General features: G+C 28.1%; 5 protein-coding genes across 5 annotated transcripts; 3 read left to right on the forward strand and 2 right to left on the reverse strand.

Annotated features, from left to right (window-relative positions):
• Window positions 1–310: 310 nt before the first annotated feature.
• On the forward strand, window positions 311–718 carry GO595_009150 (putative variant-silencing SET protein; the record flags this gene model as incomplete). The annotated part of the gene is made up of 1 exon (XM_067922804.1): window positions 311–718. The coding sequence occupies one exon, from the start codon at window positions 311–313 to the stop codon at window positions 716–718; it is 408 nt and encodes a 135-aa protein (XP_067770668.1).
• Window positions 719–1,080: 362 nt separating this feature from the next.
• Window positions 1,081–2,637, reverse strand: GO595_009151 (uncharacterized protein; the record flags this gene model as incomplete). Its single annotated transcript, XM_067922805.1, has 1 exon — window positions 1,081–2,637. The coding sequence occupies one exon, from the start codon at window positions 2,635–2,637 to the stop codon at window positions 1,081–1,083; it is 1,557 nt and encodes a 518-aa protein (XP_067770669.1).
• A 4,036-nt stretch (window positions 2,638–6,673) lies between these two features.
• Window positions 6,674–7,453, forward strand: GO595_009152 (Myb-like DNA-binding domain containing protein; the record flags this gene model as incomplete). Its single annotated transcript, XM_067922806.1, has 1 exon — window positions 6,674–7,453. One exon carries the CDS (start codon window positions 6,674–6,676, stop codon window positions 7,451–7,453), a length of 780 nt encoding a protein of 259 aa, XP_067770670.1.
• Window positions 7,454–7,769: 316 nt separating this feature from the next.
• Window positions 7,770–8,741, forward strand: GO595_009153 (oxidoreductase; the record flags this gene model as incomplete). Its single annotated transcript, XM_067922807.1, has 1 exon — window positions 7,770–8,741. The coding sequence occupies one exon, from the start codon at window positions 7,770–7,772 to the stop codon at window positions 8,739–8,741; it is 972 nt and encodes a 323-aa protein (XP_067770671.1).
• Window positions 8,742–17,300: 8,559 nt separating this feature from the next.
• On the reverse strand, window positions 17,301–17,717 carry GO595_009154 (histone H3.2; the record flags this gene model as incomplete). Its single annotated transcript, XM_067922808.1, has 1 exon — window positions 17,301–17,717. The coding sequence occupies one exon, from the start codon at window positions 17,715–17,717 to the stop codon at window positions 17,301–17,303; it is 417 nt and encodes a 138-aa protein (XP_067770672.1).
• Window positions 17,718–18,405: the final 688 nt, after the last annotated feature.

Genomic DNA, 18,405 nt, shown 5'->3' on the forward strand with positions numbered 1-18,405 from the left:
TCCAAGCATTTGGCCAGCAAAAAGAATCAAACCCGCACATAGTAGCGGCTTTTTGAATGCCCGTTTGGTGCAAAACCATCAATTTCAACACAAAAGTCAAAACGTTGCAATAAAAAGACGATAAGCATTCAATCTGTTCCTTATTGTTTGAGTTGTTTTTCAATTACTGAAATACCTTACGTTAATTCTGTAGTGGTTAATTAACCACCGGCTTTTTACAACATGGTTTAAATTGAATACGATCATTTTTCATTCAATTTTGATTTGCCAACTGCCGTCAAAAAGGTTTGAACAAAAGTCAAATCACTTAATGAATCGCGCAGGCCAATACCAACCAGGAAACCAATACCAGCAAGGAACCCAATACCCGCAAGGAACCCAATTCCAACAAGGAACCCAATACCAACCCGGAAACCAATACCAACCAGGAAACCAATATTCACAAGGAGCCCAATATCTATCAGGATATCAAGGTGACAAGATAAGTTTTTATCTGAATAAGAAAACTGTCTGCTTCCTCAACACAGGAGCCTTTCTCGAAGGAACTCTTGTTGAATACGATGATAAATACTTAACCTTCGCTAATTTCATCTTGCACTCTCAATTTGGTAGCAAAAATGACGTTAAAGTCCATTCTGATGGTGACCCACGTGATGTATTGCTTGTTCCAAGAACAAGCTTGACTGCTATCGGGTTCGATGGACCATGCTACAAATAAAAAATTTTACACCCATTTTTCTTTAAAAACATCTTTTTCCATCAAAATTGTTCCAAATTTATCAAATCTTGTTTACAAATTGCTTAGTAAGCAATTTCAAATTAAATTGTAAACCATTACATAACATATTGTTATTGATTCATCTTTGGAAAGCCATAGTTTTTCTTCAAACATGTGAATTTCTCTAATTACATACTGATATTTCCATTTAGGCTGGAACAGTTCCATATTTATAAATAGAATCTATTGCATAATGAACAGTATTAAATTTTTGTGCAAAACGTTACCACATTTTATAATACGAAATTTTTAACAAAAATATTATAATTAAATTTTTATTAATTACAAATAAAATCACAAATTCACTTATTAAATTCTTCGTAGATTGCCAGCTGTTCCTCATATGTCTTTATGTCTTTCTTTGTTTTCTTTATTTCTTTCTCTATTTTCGTTCTTCTCTTATTTAGTGCGTTGTTATACTTATTCAACACGTCGAGTACCGAATCGAGATCATTTGCGTTACGACGTAATTCGAGTAATTCCTTATCATCGTCATTATCATCATTGCCATTTGTCGTTACGTTTTCGGATTTTTCTTCTTTTTGAAGATTAAATTGATTCGAATTCTGTTTCGAATTTGCAAAAAAGTTTTGTAACTTCGAATCAAACTGCGAAACAAAAAAACTTTGGTTGTCTTCTGCTTTATGAAGTTCCTCTCGAATTTCGAGCGCAATTTTTTCGAGGTTTTCTTTCGCCTCAGTATACTTTAGTGGATGAAAAATCGAAGGAAATTTATGCGAAAAGTTTTCTAAAATTGTTTTCGTTGTTGAAGATTCACATTTAATGGAAATGGATTTAATTAAATGTGAAGTAGTCGCAAGATGTAATGGTATTGGCGTATGCTTTTGAAGTAATGATGTTATTTGATTCAAGAGATCTAAATCTTCAAATCGTTTATGATCTAAATTTTCTTCAAGTTTAGCTAAATGATTGGAAAGATTCGTGGATTCACTAAAATTGTTGACATTATTTTGGAAAACAAATAACGCACAATCAATAAGATGAAGCAAACTTTCAATATAAAATTTGCTCGTATCGTCTTTTACGATACTGCTCAAAAAGTCGATTTTGTGCTTAATTCTGATAAACCGAAAAAGCAATTCAAATGTTGGATTGAAATTTTCTCTAATTTTCATGATGAATTCCTTGTTGACTTCGTTGCCAATTGACGCCATTTTAAGTTTTCGTGTTCCTTGTTCAATGCTTTGTTCTAGTTCTGCAATTTTTATGTTTAAGGTATTAAATTCTTGTGATGCTGGAAGTTGATCTTTTAATTCATTTAAGCATCGTTGATATTTATCATCTATTTCGGAAATGGCATCGCGTTGTTCATTGAGCTTCGATATCTGTGATTGGAGTTGCGTTTCAAGAAGTTTCTTTTTATTCTTTTTTTTAGATATTTTTTTCTCTTGTCGAGTGGAGATTTCTTGTAAATCTGACTCAAGCTTTTGGTATTCGATGTTTATTTGACTTAGGAGATCAAGAATTGGAATATGTCGATTATGAATAGATTTTTGTCGAACTTCTCTCTCAAGTTGTTTGGCCGATAAAAGCTTCTCCTCAAGGTCACCTATCTCAATAGCGTATTTTAGTTGTATTTTAAGGAGTTCTTCGTCAAAGTTGTCTTTGATTTGTTTGAGTTTTAATTGATGTTGTTGAGTAAGCTGAGCAACTTTTTTTTCAATATCTTTTGCTTTTTTCGCTTCGTGTTTTAACGTTTTTTCTAGGTTAATGTATTGTGTCTCTAAAGATATTTCATTATCTTCATCAAAGGAATTATCACTCATTGGTGATAAAAGATTTTCTGACTTTGAAGACGCCATTTCGTTATTATGTTTAGAAGGAGGAGAATCAATCATGGTTTTTGATTTCAAATCATCGGTTGATTTTGGAAAAACAGTGGGTGATTTCTTGCTAGTTGGTTTTTTCATTGCTTTTAAGAAAGTTTCATATTGGACAAATAACCCTGAATTAGGTTTGCAATCGAAGTATTTCACATCATTAATAATTCCATTACTTTTTCCTTTCGGCTCATCAAACTCAAGTCCAATCCACTTCCCTGGCTTTGCATGGTATGGCCCAATATATTTAATTGTAGCATTCATTCGTAGAAATTGAATTTTTTGCCCAACTTTCCAGTCATCTTCCATATAAATGAAACGATCATTTTGTATTGAATTTTTATTCAATATTTTTGACGTGTCAACAATATTTCAGAAAAAACGAGTGTGTCATTCTAAAGGAATCCATTCGTTTCCCATTTTTTGTTTTTTAAACATACATAATCATGTTGAATGAATTGGATAAACTTAAAACAATTCAACAAAAGATTTTTGATTTGAGCAACCAATCGTCAGTGCAGACATTAATTGATTTATTTGATTATAACTATTCATTTTCTTTTAATTTTATTATTAGTCATATTGTACATTCATCGTTTGTTTCAAATCCATATGATTCATCTGCATACATCAATTTTTTAATGAAAATTGAAGAATTCGAAGAAACCAATAAAATCGACTCCAAAATATATGATGCATTTTCAAATTTTCTTCTTGAAAAACAGACCAAAGAATCACTTTATCTATTATCAAAAATGTTTGAACAAAATTTAATTGATTCAAAAATTCTTAAAAATTATGATTATATGAATTTTATAAATTATAAACCAAAAGAAGAACAAATAAAATTGTTACAACGTTTTTTAATTGTACCATATGAATGCGATTATTATTTCATAAACAATCATGAGGAACTTTCCAAGAATGATTGGGAACTTCATAAACAATTAATTAAAGAAGGAGTTAATCCAAATGAAATCTCAAAAATAATTCGAAATGATGAAATAGGAAAACTTCAAGAAATATCAACACAAGAAGATTTCGATTTTAATCAAATAGTTCAACCATCACTTTATGAAAGATGTTCATTTATCAATAATTATGTTTATTTCATTGATTATGCAGCATTTTTTTCTGCAGTAAAATGTTTTAAATATTTACTTATAAATGGCGCAGATGTCGAAAACACAGGTAAATATGCTGTTGCTGGTGGAAATTTAGAGATAATTCATTTATGTGAGCAAAACAATTCAACATTTAAAGAATCATATAAAGCAGCAATTAAGTTTCATCGAAATGATATTTTTTATTATCTTTATGAAAACAAAATTGAAGAAATTAATAATTTGGAAAAATTAGGAAAGAAATGTATTATATATGATAATTATGAAATTTTTATATTTTTGCTTAAAGAGGGAATGAAAGTCAACGAGGAAATTATTGGTAAAGCAGCAAAAATCGGAAATTTATTCTTCATTAAACATTTTCTTCAAGAAAACAATATTCCAAATGATATTTTAATATGCGCTTCGCATTCTGGAAATGTCGAACTTGTTATGTATCTTCTAAAACATATCAAAGTTGATATAAATGCGAAAGATATTTATTTGTTTTATTTAATATTAATTTTAAGAATTTAATGTTTCAAAATAATATTTGGAAATTATATAAATTTTTTATGACAGCACTTATATTGGCATCTGTATATGATTATAAAAAAATAGTTGAATTACTTCTTGAGCAAAAAGGAATTGATATTGATGTTAAAGATATGTGTTTGTTTTGTTTAATATTAGTTTTAAGAATTTTATATTTCAAAATAATATTTAGAAATTATTTAAATTATTTAATACAGCACTTCTGTTAGCAGATCGCTTGCATCATAATGAAATAGCAAAGCTGATTCGTAGGCAAAAATTTTATCGAGCTTTTAGGAAAGCTATTGGAATAGGATTAATCGCGTTAGCTTTAACTTATTTTTTGTTTCTAAATAAATAAAAAGAATTGTTTAATATTTGTTGTTTTGTAGTTAATAAGTGAACATTCTTTTATTGATAAAATTTTGTTGTATCATCAAATAAAAATATTTTTAGAAAATTCTGAAATTTCGTATGATAGATCATATTTTTTATGAAGTCCCCAACATTCTTTGAAAGTTCATCATAATTTTCAATGCTTTGAAACATAAAAAAAGAAGAATTAGAAAAGAATTTTTACATATTTCCTTCTGTTTTATAATGTATAAAATAATATGAATTTATGTGATTGGTACCACCTTTTATTTATCATGTTTCGCTCAATCATTTTCTCAATTAAATAATATGATTTATGTAAATCCATTCGAATCAAATAGTGACACTAAAAGTATCAATCATTTTTGAACTATTTTTATTAATATCTGATTCTTTTGATTGAATCAAGTTACAAAAAATTTAAATATAAATCACCCACTTCTTTTCTTGATAAAAAACCATAATAAATGAAATTACAAATTATTAAATTGTATGATAATGGGAAATTTAAATCAAATGATTCCATTGTTTGTCAAAACTGATTTCAAAATTATCTTTATTCAAACCAAAAATTAATTGTTCGAACATAGATTTCTTTATATTCAAGGAAGAAAAAGTAAAGTTACAAGTATATAATTTAAACTAATTTTAATAATTTTATATTATTTTCAACAGCACTTATGTTAACATCTCGCTTGCGTCAATGAAATAACAAACCTCCACTATTTATTGAATATAACATTTTTTCTTCTGTCCTGTCGCAACCTGTTCTGGCTCTATAATAAAACCTTCCCTAGATGGATGTTTTGGTGGATTCCGATTATAATAATAATATGAGTCGTGTATAAGCTTATCAATGCCTTCACCTGTGATTGTGTTTACTTCGAGATAGTACATTCCTATTTCATCAGCTTTTTGGGAAGCTTCATCATATGAAACTTGTCGTTCTTTATTTTGCACTGTATTTCCAACTAAAATTATAACAGCGTACATTACCTCGAAAAATGAAACATAGTACTCAATATGTTTAAATGTCTCCCGATTTGAAACATCATAAACAATGAGAATAACTGCAGTGCCAGTACTTGTGAGACTGGCTTGTTTGATAAGAAATTGAGAATTCGGATCTCCTGATATATCTTCAATACGAACATTAGCTTTCGTACCATAATCATCAACTGATAGATTTTCATAATAGTAAATTATAGAACCAATTGTTGGTTCAAGTTTCGTTGGCGGGTTTTCACCATTTTTAATCCAGTAACAATCTGTGTTTTTCCAACATTTGAATCACCGATTATCGTAATGCGAAACTCCATTTTTATAACCGTTAAATTCAAACAATTATTTTTATCGTCATTTTCAAATAACAGCTGTTCACAAATTTCATAAGTTAACGGTCGCCCTTAAGCCCAAGATGTCAGAATCGATTCAAAATGGGGAAATAAAACAGCAACACCACCATTTGAACACTTATTTGGCTTCCAATATAAATAAAATGCTTACAAATTTGGTTGAAGTAAAACGACATGTATTATATGGACACCACAAACATTCAAAAAGTTAAAACTAATTTCACTGAGTTTGTTTCTTAATATTTATCGTTTTTTGATCTCTGTTGGCTTTACTTGGTCTTAAGAGAGAAAATTTTGTGGGTTTAGAGACCTGCTATTGTTTGTTTTATTTTCTATTTACTATAATTTGATTTTTTAATTTTACATATATTTTGAGAATTTTTTGTTTTAAAATAAAATTGATTTTGCATTTTAGTCATATAGAAATAGTTAAGTTGCTTCGTGAAACAACAAATGATGATTATTCAAATAATATAATGCAATGTTTATATGCGTAGGTGAAAATCTATTATTTTTGTGGGGTTTTTTTCAACAAGGAGAAAAGGTTATCGACCGTTAAATAAATGTTGAGTATAACTTTTTCACCACAAACGTCCAATTTAACGATTATTTCCTACTCAAATTGATCTAAGAAAAGCTCAAAAATTCAAAAGAAAATTCAACTGTTTCAATTCGTAAAATTAACTGATGCCTTTTCCCAAGCCACTAATTGATGTTGCTCTTTATGTTACAACAGGAAAACCACCAAATGAGATTGAACCAGAAGCAAGAAAACAATTGGAGAAATTATTTTCAGATTTCATCAATAAAGAAATTGATCTAGAACAAGCCTGCGAAACAATAAGGGGAAAAGGATATGACACTCAAGCTATTTACAAGTTAAAAAGAGTTCTCAGTTCGCAACCAAATAATATATCAAATTTTTCAACTCCAAAGTCTCCACCTGCAAATCATCACGTAAGGCATAGATCTGTCCCGTGGACCCTCGATGAAGATGAACTTCTTCTTGCTGGAATATATCATTACGGGTTTGCGGATTGGCAAAAAGTTTGTGAATTTGTTGGAAATGGTCGATCACGCTCTCAGTGTGGTCAAAGATGGTTGCGGTGCCTTGACCCAAGCAAGAAAAAAGATAGATGGACACATGAAGAAGATTTGAAACTTTTTCAATTAGTTCAAATTCATGGAAATCACTCATGGTCAAAGATTTCCAAAGAGATGGGGAACAGGACAGATGTACAATGTAGATACAGATATGAAAGTTCTCAAAAAAAGAATCCATTTAATTTCCAATTCTTTATCCCATACTTCCAACAGCTTCAAATGGCTGACCGAGGTCAAGGTATTCAAGGCCAGAATCAAGAAACCATAAAACATATTCAACCAACAGTTTCAATTAATGTACCAAATATTCCATTACCTTTACAAGAAAAAGCCCTGAATGTGGCTGTCCCTGAACAAAATTGAGCTTATGTGAGACTATTTCATCTCAAACTTTCTATATGTTTTTTTAATTGTTTTATTAATTTTACCAAATACAAAATACTCTTCACAATAAACCTCTTTGAGGGTGCTTATTTGATGAATAAATGCTTTTTTGTTTCAACAAATGCCTCATTTTTAATCTTAACGGTAGCTCCGATACCAGCGTTTTGAATTAACGGTCAAATATTGAGCCTTCTACTGTATCGACCAACACAATTTGTGTTTACAAAGTCTTTATTTCCACTTTTTGAGGTTCTTTTGGCGCAAAGGAATTTAGCTCTATAAAAAATTTTCAGCAATGAATTTAGGTTCAATTGTTCTTCTAGTATACTTTATCATTGCAATTATCGCTTTAATTGTCTTTATAATCCGCAAGTATTATTGGAAAAAAGTTGATGTTAAAAATAAAACAGTTGTAATCACAGGAGGATCATCTGGTGTTGGTCTTTCTCTTGCACAAGAAAGCTTTAACAGAGGTGCTGGCAAGGTCGTTTTGATCGCACGTAACCAATTGAAATTAGATTCTGCCAAAAAATCATTGAAAACAACACCTGACCAAGAAATCATCACAATTTCTGCCGATTTATGTAAAGTCAGTGAAGTGATTTCTGCTTTTGATGAAATTCGAAATCATATGAAAAAGATTGATTTCTTATTTATAAATGCTGGATCTGCACAACCACAATTATTAAAAGATATGACATATGATGACATTGAGTCACAAACAAATGTCAACTTTACTAGTGCGTTATTGACAATGAAAGCTGCACTTCCATTTTTGGGCGAAGGATCTCATGTAAACTTTTCTGGCAGTATCTGTAGTATATACACATTTAGCGGATATGCAGGTTATGGCTCAGCTAAATTTGCTCTTCGTGGACTTGGTGATACACTTCGAAATGAGTTTAAGCATACAGGAATTAAAATTCATTTTTCGATTATATCATCTGTTGATACCCCTGGATATAAAGTCGAATGCCTTAAGAAACCTTTATCATGTCAAAAGATTGAAGGTACTTGTACACTTTTCAAACCAGAATATATTGCCTCAATGATCTTTAGAGGAATTGACAGAGGTGATTATTATATCACAATGGAATTCTTGTCGTACATTATGCTCGAGATTAATTATGGAATTGAGCCATCAAACAACTTTTTCTTACAGTTATTAGTTGCACCTCTTATCCCTCTTTTCCGTTTGGGTGCCCTAATTTATGCCGATAACCTCTCAAAATACAGCGACCCACTAATCAAAGAAAAAGTGGAATAAATAAATAAACGTCTCTCCTTATAATGGCAAGTCAAGCTGTGAGATTTGATGGACTTCCAAAAAATACTGACGTGAGCGAATGGAAGCGCCAATTAGAATGCTTTGGTAATGTACAGTTTTTATACTTTTCAAGTGCTCATGATTCTGGATATGCTATTTTCTCAAATCAAAAAGCTGCTTTAAATGCAGTGGAAGAACTTTATGAAGCAAAGTGGCCTCAAGGATCTGATAATGTAATCAGTTTTCAATTATGTTCAATTGACGAAGTTGATAATGTTGTGCAATTAACAAACCAAAAATTCCATTCAGTAGAAGTATCAAAGCCAGAAACAGGAGCAACTTTATTTCGTCAAACAAAAACACAACCTCCGGTGTTTTGGCGAACAAAATTGTAATTAATTATAATTTTATTTTTATTTTATTACCATTCTCCGAAATATCCTAATTCCAACGAAAACGGGTCGTTTTCAATCTCTTGGATTTGGCCTGTAATAATTTCATCCCAAGATTTATCAAACAAATCCAAAGGCGTCTCTTGACTAATTTGTGGATATGGACGCAAAGCAGCAGGAGGTGCTTCATTTCTTTGTTTAACAAATCGTTCTTGATTCCGTGAAATGTTCATTTGAACTTGATTAAAAATATTTACATTCATATTTCCTGAAACACTCATTGGCCTTGTTTGAGTGCAATTGTTTTGTGTTATTCTTTGTGATTTTAGTTTTTCATTCCATCTCTTTTTTATTTCCTTCTTGCTCAATTTTATGGATTCATATCTTTTCCGGTATAACACTTCGTCAATAAAATACTCTCCTTTAGTATCAATTCCGCATAATTTTTTCAAAACTGAATACCAATGATTTTTGATTGAGTTGTCAGATCTTCCAAAAAATGATTTTGTAAGCATAACCCATTTTGTTCCAACCTCATTTATTAGGGAAACCAATAAATTATCCTCCTCATTTGTCCATGGAGTAAATTTATTTTCTGGTGATAAATAATTCAACCAACGTTCTTTGCATTGTCGGGGTGTCTTATCATTCATCTCTTTTGATACTTTATTCCAGTTATTTGTTCCATATTTAGAAATGAACTTTATTAATTTTTGATCATCATCTTTAGTAAATAACCTTCTTCGAATACGCTTGTTTGCATGTAAATTGTCTTGCTCTTCTAATTCTAAATTGTTTTCTGGCATCATCTATTTTATTTCTCATTTTTTCAGAAGGGTCTGGCCACATTCACTGTGGTCAGATTTAAAAAATTAAAATATCTTTTGAAATAAAAAATTAAAATTCAACTATATTATTATATCATTTTAGAAATTATATGTTAAATATTAATATATAATATAGATTCAATATACTTTTTGTTTTCGGAGATTACCTCGAAAATGGTACAGACCAATCTGTTTGCAATTTTTGAACTATCATTGAATTATTGAATATAGGAAGGTGATTTCTCCTAACTTTTTCAGAGACTTCATTTTGTTTGAGGAGGGCAAATCATTAAAGCAAATGTATTCAATTAAACTCATCAAATCACATATCTGATATTAGCTCTAAACATTGTTTTTTCATTTTTTCGCTTATAGCTATATTTATTGTATATTTAATCAATATTTTGTAATTTGCTAGTATAATAACGATTTTCAATATATATATTATATTATATTGATAATGAGAACAACGAAGGATGATTTCCCATTCCAAATATGTGTCATTTAAATGTTTAAACAAGCGCGTACATATTTTTAATTTTCTTATTTCGCTAGCAAACCGTTTGAAATGTGATATAAAATTGAAAAGAAAAAATGGAATTAGCTAATGCACAAGCAACATCAGAAAAATTAAAAAACATTTCTAAAACAGTAAAAACAGAAAAGGACAAAACAAAGAAATTTCAATTGGTTGTCGAATTTTTAATGAATTTAGAGGAATTTTTAGGAATGGAATCAAATCAAAACGTAATCAAGAAAATCATTCCACCACTTATTAAAGATCTTTTTGACCTAGTTCCGGTAATTTTAGAACAACCATCATCAATATTTTCTTCCATGAAAATTCTATCAAAAACCAATAATATATATAAAATTCCATATAACAAGCAATTAATTCCACTCTTTTTAGGCTTTCTTCAATATTCTGATTTATATGAACAAGAGATATCCAATGTTACCCAATTCTGTATTGCATTAGTATCCGAAGATTCATTTTTCTCAAATTTGATCAAAAGTAATGGAATTAAGACCATAATTGAAAAATGTTTCTTTACAATTCCATCAACGAGAATCTCTTCATTTATCAATATGTTACTTTTTGAACATTCATCTCAATCACAATTCCAAAATATACCATATCTCAGCACACTTCAACTCTTTGTCAAGCAAGAAGAAATTCCTCCCATTAATTACAATGACGTATTAAATTTTATTTCTAATTTCGTATATCGTATTTCGAATACTCAAAAAAATTCGATGACAATATTCATCACCAGTAAATGTATAAATAAATTTGATGAAATTCTATCGCAAGTAAATGGTCCAAATAAGTATAATTATTATCGACCACTTTTACATTCCAAAAACGATGATTTAAGTCCATTTCCGAACATATTAATATTAAAACATATTTTTAACATCTTTCAAAATGATTCCAATTCACAAATTGAAATCTTTGACTTAATCATTGAACTTGTTGCAGATGAAAAAGCGATTCCGATTATAAATAATATAACACCATTCATTAATTGGTTAAATTTCCAGAATCCTCCGATAGAAAAAATGATTTCTTTTTTGTTGACATTAAATATTCAATCGCCTGAAACTATAACAAAGTGTATACCGATTCTATTTTCATCATTAAAGAATTATAATTGTAATGTTAAAGAACTTTCAATTGTATCTGATATGATTATGAATCAAATCGACAAAAAATTAATTGATTTTCAAACATTAATTAATTCTGGTTTCATTGATATATTTTATAAGAATTTATCGACAAATAAATTATATGAATTATTAATTAATAATCCGAAATTTGATGATTTATCATTGTCTTTTTATTCATTAAAAATTACAGAAGAATTTGTTCCATTAATATTTTCGTCATTATTAAAATTATATGAGAATTATCAAAACAAAAATGATTACATTAAATTAATTAGTAAATATTTAATACAATCGCCGACTATCGATAATATGAATTTATTAATGAATTTAATTTCGGAGTTAAAAGAGAATTTATTATTAAAAATATTTATAAATTCATTTAAAAATAAAATCGAAGCTACAATTAACTTCGTTAAAGCCAATGGTATTAATTGGTTATTTGATGAAGTTAATAATTCGACATTTCCTATAACTTCAATTGTTGGATTATTAAGTAATCTTGTTAAATATAATGGTTTTGAAGAATTAGAACATAAAATTCAAAGTTTAGATTCCAATCATAAATTATTTAAATTATCCGAAAATTTATTATTAAAAATAATTTTCGGTAATAATAAATCGAAATTTGCACCAATTAGAGTTTATACATTAATAAAATATATATCAAATGAAATTAAGGATTTAGATCCTTACAATTCATATTTTCTTGGATCGAAATTCATAAAACTTTATGAAAATAATATATATGAAATGCCAATGATTTATCCCATAATTAATCGAAATATAAATTTCGATCAAATTAATTTACTTTATGAAAAGCCTTATGAACTTTATAAATTCGTAGATCTTTCATATGATCATTTTCCTTTAATACAATTCTTTAAAAGCTCAAGACGTATAACATTTGATTTAGAATTCCATTGTTTATCATTTTGGTTTAAATATAATAACACATTAGAAAGCACTGACATTTTTAAGTTTAATAATCTTGAAATGAAAATTGTCGAAAATAATTTGATATTTAAATTAGAAGAACAAAAACAAAAAATTCAAATCGATATAATTAAATGGAATAATATATTTATACAACTTAAACCTTCACTTATAGGAAATATATTAAAAGTTCATATTAATAATAATATTAAATTACGATTTACTACAAAAATTAAATTATTTAATTCATTCACTATATGTCATACGAATGATAATATATTATATATCGGTCCATCAATTCGATTTTATTCGAATTATATTAATAAATTAAATATATACCAAAAAGGCCCACAAAACTTAGAAATGTTTAATAATAACATTGAGACATTAATAACTCCTTATAACTTTAATCAATCTAAAATAGATCAATGTAATTGTTTTATTGTGCCTTATTATGGATTATCAATTTATTATAAATCATTAATAAAATTAAAAGAATTATCAATGTTTTTAATAGAAGCGAAAACTAAAAAAGAATATAAATTAATATTTAACTTATTTTCATCCATACAAAAAATTAATGAAGAATATAGTGATGATTTTTATAATATAATATTAACATCAATTAAAGAAAATAATAAATTTTTAACATCGAAACTTTTGAATAAAGTATTGAATTCTAAAAACGTTATACCTTTAATACTTTATGATAAAAAGTTATGGAAAACTATTAATAACGCAATATTAATTGAAGCAATAATGATATCGTTTTCTACAATTGATTGGACACAATATCAAAACATCGAATTGTTTTTCTTATCAATAATTATCGAAAATACAAATAATACTGAGTCAATAATGAACATATTAATTAATAATTATCAACAATTACCATCGATCATTAAATATTTAATTGCAACATTAAAAATTGCGCCTGCGTTATGTCAGTCACGATGCACATGGGATTGCATTCGCTTTAGAGAAGAAGTTCAATTACAACATATAATAATTAAATGTTTATTAAGTTTCATTAATGAAAAAACTATTAATATGATGATAAATTTATTGCCATTTGAAGAAATTAAATCATTATTCATTGTATCACCACCTAAATTAGCGTCAGCAATATTTATATTAATTTTACGTTTCTTAAAATTTAATATTCATTACTTAGTAATCGATTCGATATTTTTATCCATTATCCCAACAATTTCAAGTTCGATTGAAGTTTGGGATGAAATAATTAACTTGATCGAAATAACAGAAAGTTCACAAGTTAATTTTTTGCCTTTATTCTTAATGTTTATATTTTGTGGCTCAATTTTAATGATACACCAAAATACGTATCAAAACTTAGTGAATGAGAACTTAAATAAAATTAATGAAAATACAAATCAATTGATTTCTTATTGCTCAAAATATATACAAAAGATTTTTAATGATAATGAGTCTTATTCTGTAATATTAAATTGGTTCCCAATGATATTATATTATCCAATATTATTCCAACCTTTACTCGATTATCAAAATCAAGAGTCACAAGTGTCAAACATTACAATGTCGATACAGCAATTCACTGATTTATTCGATACGATATGGTTCGGTTCGGATAAAGTTATCAAAGGGCTAACGTTCCCCAAACCTCCAATACCGTCGAAATCATCTCAATTTATGTATGAAAAAGTTTCAATGATTTTGACATCAAATGGATTTTCAATAATTTTCCCAATTGGTAAAACAAATTCTAATTCTAATGAATGGTTTTTACAATCTTCATTATTACCATTCCTAACAGATATAATAATATTAGCACCATCAAATGAATTTTCCAAAGTTTTATATTATTTTTTCTATTCGTTTTTATTGAATAATTTACACAATTCAAATTTGTTAAAAACCGTTTTTGTTAATTCAATATTAGGAAGATTAGCAGATCATTTTTCCGAAAAAATGTTTGAAACTACAAGTCAAATATTACGTTTTATTCATGTATTAACAGGAATGCAATATTTACAAGATAATTCACTTTATGTTATATCTGATTTATTTACATTAGCTTCAGTAATATATTCAAGAACAGGTGAAAATGGACTCCTAAAGTTTGCACCACAGATTCAACCAATTTTTTTATTTTTGTTTTCTTCATTACCTGTTTCTTTATATGAACTTGTATTTCCACATTTCATCCGAAACATTTCATTATTTTACTTGATAATTAAATCGCAAAACGCATTGCACGCATGGCTATATGCTTTTTTAGTTGCATCACATAGTGAGCGAAATCAATTAAACATATTTCTAAGAAAATTATCAGAAAATTTCCAATTCTCTAAAAATGATTCAGAACTAATATCGAAACTTATTAACAAATCAATCGAAAAAGATTTGAATTCATTTGGAATGTTAGAGAATGTTTGGAAGAATAAATCTCATGAATTCCAAACCATCTATAAAGCATTATACACATCAATTAAAGAGACCAAATATCCATTTCTTGGCGATATACAAAATATTTCACAATTATATTCCGATTTTTTATATATTTCAAATGCAAAACATTTTGTTGTTGCACGTTTATTTTTGTATACCATTCAATATTTGAATAATTCTTTCTTGATCAAAGAGGAAACTTTTCAATGGAATCAGTTCACAAAGTCACTTTTTGATACATCAAAATATCCAATTTTGTCATACAACTTATGGCCGAACTGTATGCCCAATTCGATCCCTAAACTAAAGATGCCATCGATATTTCCTTTAGTCAATCTCAACGAACAACAAAATATCCGATCTATACCAATCAAATATTTTAAGCAAAATTTACTTTATCAATATTCAAATGCATCAGATTTACAGTTAAACATATTAAAAGTATTTTATGAGGCCTATCAGCAGCCAATTTTTATTGCAAATTGTTCAATTATTCGATATGATTTGAATGTTCAAAGTGCAATTTTATATTATCCGAAACGAATCACAATAATTTTTGACTGTAATTATGATGAACCGAATGATAATTTAATATTAAAATCGAGTTTAAGCACTAAAATGGCGCATATATTATATGAATCAGTTTTAATTGGTAATTGGGGCGAGACAGAAATGTTTGCTTCCAAAATTATCATACATATTCCATTTAATTCATTCATATATTCGAATAAAATTAATGAGAATTTAATATGTTTATGGTCATTTGCATCTGGAACATTTATAATTTCATGTAACAAAAAAGAAGTTATACAAAAAATATACAAATTAAATGAATTTGGAAATATTAAACTTAATAATCAATTTGTCATATATCAATTTGTTAACAATAATATTTCAGTTTTGGAATTAATTACTTTCATGAATATAATTAATGGGAAGTCATTTGTTGACTTAAATAATTTCCCTTTTGTTAGTTATAATAATAAATTTAATAGGGAAATTATTGATAAAATTAATTACATTTATCCTTTAAGTTTCTATAAGCCTAAACTTAAAGAGAATGAAATACCTTTAAATGTCTTTACGCCTGAATTTTATTCGGACAATGGATTTAATAACTCTCTTACAATGAAACAAGATCTCGAGTCAATTGATCCAAATCTTTTGATCGAGTTTTACAACGAAAAAATAAATTCAAAGGATATAAAACCGCAAACGTATACAATTTTCGACGCTGAACACCTTCAATTCAAAGAGACCGCATCAAATTTCAAACACGAACATTCAATGTTTTTCATAAAATCAAAAGTTGGCACTTTTCCTTTATTGACGACAACTTGCACTGATTCATTCTTTGTCTCTGTAGAGCCTTATCAACTATGTTTGTCGATTTCTTCGAAGTCATCAATTAATTTCTTGAAGAAGACATCACCAATTTTTTATTATGCAAAACATATTAGTGCATCTCAAAATGGTCGATTTATATCAATTGATTATTCCCTTGGTATTACTGAAATATGGTTAATTAAATATAGAAATGGTACACCTTTAATAGTTAAATACTTAAGACAAAAAGGATTTAATACAAATGATCAAAAAACAGTGATTTCAAAGAATTATTGCATCGCTGCAACGTCATGTAAAACAGATATAATAATTTGGAATGTCTCAACAATGAATGAGATGTCCAGAGTCACATTTGATCAGGAAATTAAATTGATTAAAATCGATGATAAAATTGATGCGTTATGGATTGTGACAGAAAAATATATTAAAATTTTGTCATTATCTGGCGAAATATTATCGACAATCGATTTAGATATCAACGTTACTGCACTTTGTCCTATAATAGCAAATGTTAAAACAATTCTTTATGCTGCATTAATTGGCGATGAAAACGGAAATGTTTATATTGCAAAATGTAATTCGCCAGAAACATCGCTATCGATGGAGAAATTACCGAAGTCGCACGAGTCCCCTGTAAGACAGTTCCATCTCCATCACTCGGCGCGATTGTTTGTTTCTGTTGATGTGCATTCAAATACGATCGTTTGGAATTCAAATCAAACAGTTATTGATTGATGCGGTGACCGTTAGCGGGTACTGTTCATATTGTTCCTCTTTCTGTTGAGAAAGGAAAATATTCGAATTTCAATAAAGTATATTATGATATGCGATCTTTTTATTTCGTACATTTTATGATATTATAGTCAACTGAGTTTTTGATACATATTTACAATTTTGAGATTTGGTTTGTAATTAGAAACAACGAAATAAATTAAACATGTATAAATATTTATTTAAGTTTAATTGCGTTCTCCACGAATTCGTTGTGCAAGTTGAACATCACGTTCCATAATAGTAACACGGTTAGCATGAATAGCACAAAGATTCGTATCTTCAAAAAGTCCTACAAGATATGCTTCTGATGCTTCTTGAAGTGCTGCAATAGCTGATGATTGAAAACGAAGATCTCCTCTAAAACCGGACGCAATTTCTCGAACAAGACGTTGGAATGGAAGCTTACGAATTAATAGATCTGTGCTCTTTTGATATTTACGAATTTCTCGAAGTGCAACTGTACCTGGTCGAAAACGATGTTGTTTCTTTGCTCCTTGTGAATCAACAACTGGTGTTGACTTACGTGCTGCCTTAGCACCAAGTGATTTACGTGGTGTCTTACCACCTGTAGATTTACGAGCTGTTTGTTTAGTACGAGCCATTCAATAAAATGAAATTCATTTAATGGAGGGAAAACTTCTTTATACTAAATTGCCATTTTACTCCCATTTATTTTGAAATATATTCTAAACTTTTTCATAATTCATAAACATAGACATAAAACGACATCAAATTACTTTTTTGTTTTGCCGCCATTTTTTGAATGAAATTTGAGGCGCCCTTAGTAACCGTCAGTAACGATAATTTCAACTCATATTAAAAGTAAAGATATGATAAATTATGTTTTGAGTATTTAAAACAACTTGAAATTAAAGAAAACAAAAACATTATCATTATTTTCTTAAAAACAATCAGTTTTATAGATACAAGCAAATCATATTCTCTTCTCAAAAAATTTTTATTTTACATTTATTCATCCAAATAAATAAAAAGAAAAACCATTAAAATTTATTTATAGTATGTTAAAAAAAAAAAAAAGATTATATTGAATATATTCAGTTCAAAGAATTTTTAAAAAATTTCCAAACATCATATGATGACGAAAAAATGAATGAAATATTGGCTTATTATAAATATAGAAAGGGAAATGAAAATTCTGAATACATATTTGGGGGTTGGTGGTAAAGATTGGGAATATCAGCAAAAATTAATTAAAGATGAAGTTAATCCAAATGAAATTGCAAAAATAATTAGAAATGATAAATTAGAAAAACTTCAAGAAATAGCATC

Source organism: Histomonas meleagridis (genome assembly GCF_020186115.1).
Source record: "Histomonas meleagridis strain 2922-C6/04-10x chromosome Unknown contig_86, whole genome shotgun sequence".
Lineage (NCBI taxonomy): Eukaryota > Parabasalia > Tritrichomonadida > Dientamoebidae > Histomonas > Histomonas meleagridis.